Below are 1400 nucleotides of genomic sequence, written 5' to 3'. Positions count from 1 at the left end.
TGTTATATTGGTCTTCTGCCTAGTAGTGCATAACTCTTTTAGAAACTTAGCATGTTGTGGTAACTTTTTAATTGCATCAAGAAAATGTAGGTTAATCGTTAGATTTTTAAAAACTTCCCTAATCTCATCAAAGTTAGTATCCTTGTGTAACATGGATAGTCTCTGGGGAAACAGTGGGTTCTCCCAATATTATCATATGGATCAATATGAGTTTTAACCTTGGCCATTTTCCTCTTGGGTTGAGGTTTAACTGGTACCTCTACAAGAGTAGGATAATCAGTTACGACGTCGGTATCTAGTAAAATATCAGGTGCAGGGACCACTGGTGGGGTATGATAAAAGTTTTTTTTTTTTTTTTTTTTTTTTTTTGAAATAACTAGGGGTTTTTTGGACTCCCCAATCTTTATATATGGGACTATGAAACTCGCAGATACATTTTCCCTACCTTATCCGCCAAGATCAAATCATTAAGTTTGAGATCCAGCGGTGGTATAAAGTACACACACTCATTACAAAAGTTCCTACTTAGCTTAGATAGATAATCTGCGACTCGGTTACCCTCGCGAAAAACATGCTTAAAAGTGACCATCTCGAACTTCAAAATCTCAGCTTGTATATGAGCAGCTATGTTCCGGCAGTGCCATGGCACCTCTTCCTTCTTCGCCAAAATCCGCATCGCTCTCAGAGAATCCGACTGCACTTGAATTATGCTAATCCTCATATGTGTCGCACCTTCTAGCCCTTTCTGAACTCCCAATAACTCTTGGTACAAAACTGACATTCTCGTTGAGCTGCCATTATACGCCATTAGAGCATCTCCATTCCAATCCCTTACCGCTCCCAATAAAAGTTAAATGATAGTTTTACCTACGAAGAAGTAATGAGACTCAAACGCAAGTAAGACTAAAGCTACTTTACGCTAAGGGTTTAATAAAATTTTCTACTCTCGAATGCTATCACAATAGAGTTGGAGTAGAAGATTCGTTCCACTCCTAGTTCTTTAGAATTTACATTTTCAATGACTATCGGTCTATACAAAGTTAATGAGAGTAATGATGAGAAATTATACTACGATGCAAATTATGCTAACAAGATACGATAATTCAACTACGAAATGCTAAATTGATACTATGATAAGGAATTAGGGGGGATCGATTCCACCTTAACTCGACTTAATTAACTAGCAAAGATTCATCGTAATCCAAATTGCAATGCTTTCGCATAGCAATTGGTTCTTCCTAATCCCTTATTGTTCATGGTAATCTCTACCAACTAACATCTAGCATGTGAAGCAATCAAACCCATTCTCATAATGAACTAATTACTTTCTAGATTGGAATGGAAAATTATGACTATTCTATGCTAACAATAATTAATCTTTCATCAAGGCTTCCTCAAAC

General features: G+C 36.7%; 1 protein-coding gene across 1 annotated transcript; it reads right to left on the bottom strand.

Moving 5' to 3' along the window:
* Positions 1 to 415: 415 nt before the first annotated feature.
* Positions 416 to 808, bottom strand: LOC147515851 (uncharacterized). The gene has a single exon (XM_086593070.1). The coding sequence runs from the start codon at positions 806 to 808 to the stop codon at positions 416 to 418; it is 393 nt and encodes a 130-aa protein (XP_086449196.1).
* Positions 809 to 1400: the final 592 nt, after the last annotated feature.

The sequence above is a fragment of the Coptis chinensis genome, chromosome 2 (assembly GCF_015680905.1).
Source record: "Coptis chinensis isolate HL-2020 chromosome 2, ASM1568090v1, whole genome shotgun sequence".
Taxonomy (NCBI): domain Eukaryota; kingdom Viridiplantae; phylum Streptophyta; class Magnoliopsida; order Ranunculales; family Ranunculaceae; genus Coptis; species Coptis chinensis.
Note: the sequence above shows the minus strand (reverse complement) of the source record. Positions and strands in the feature narration are given on the sequence as shown.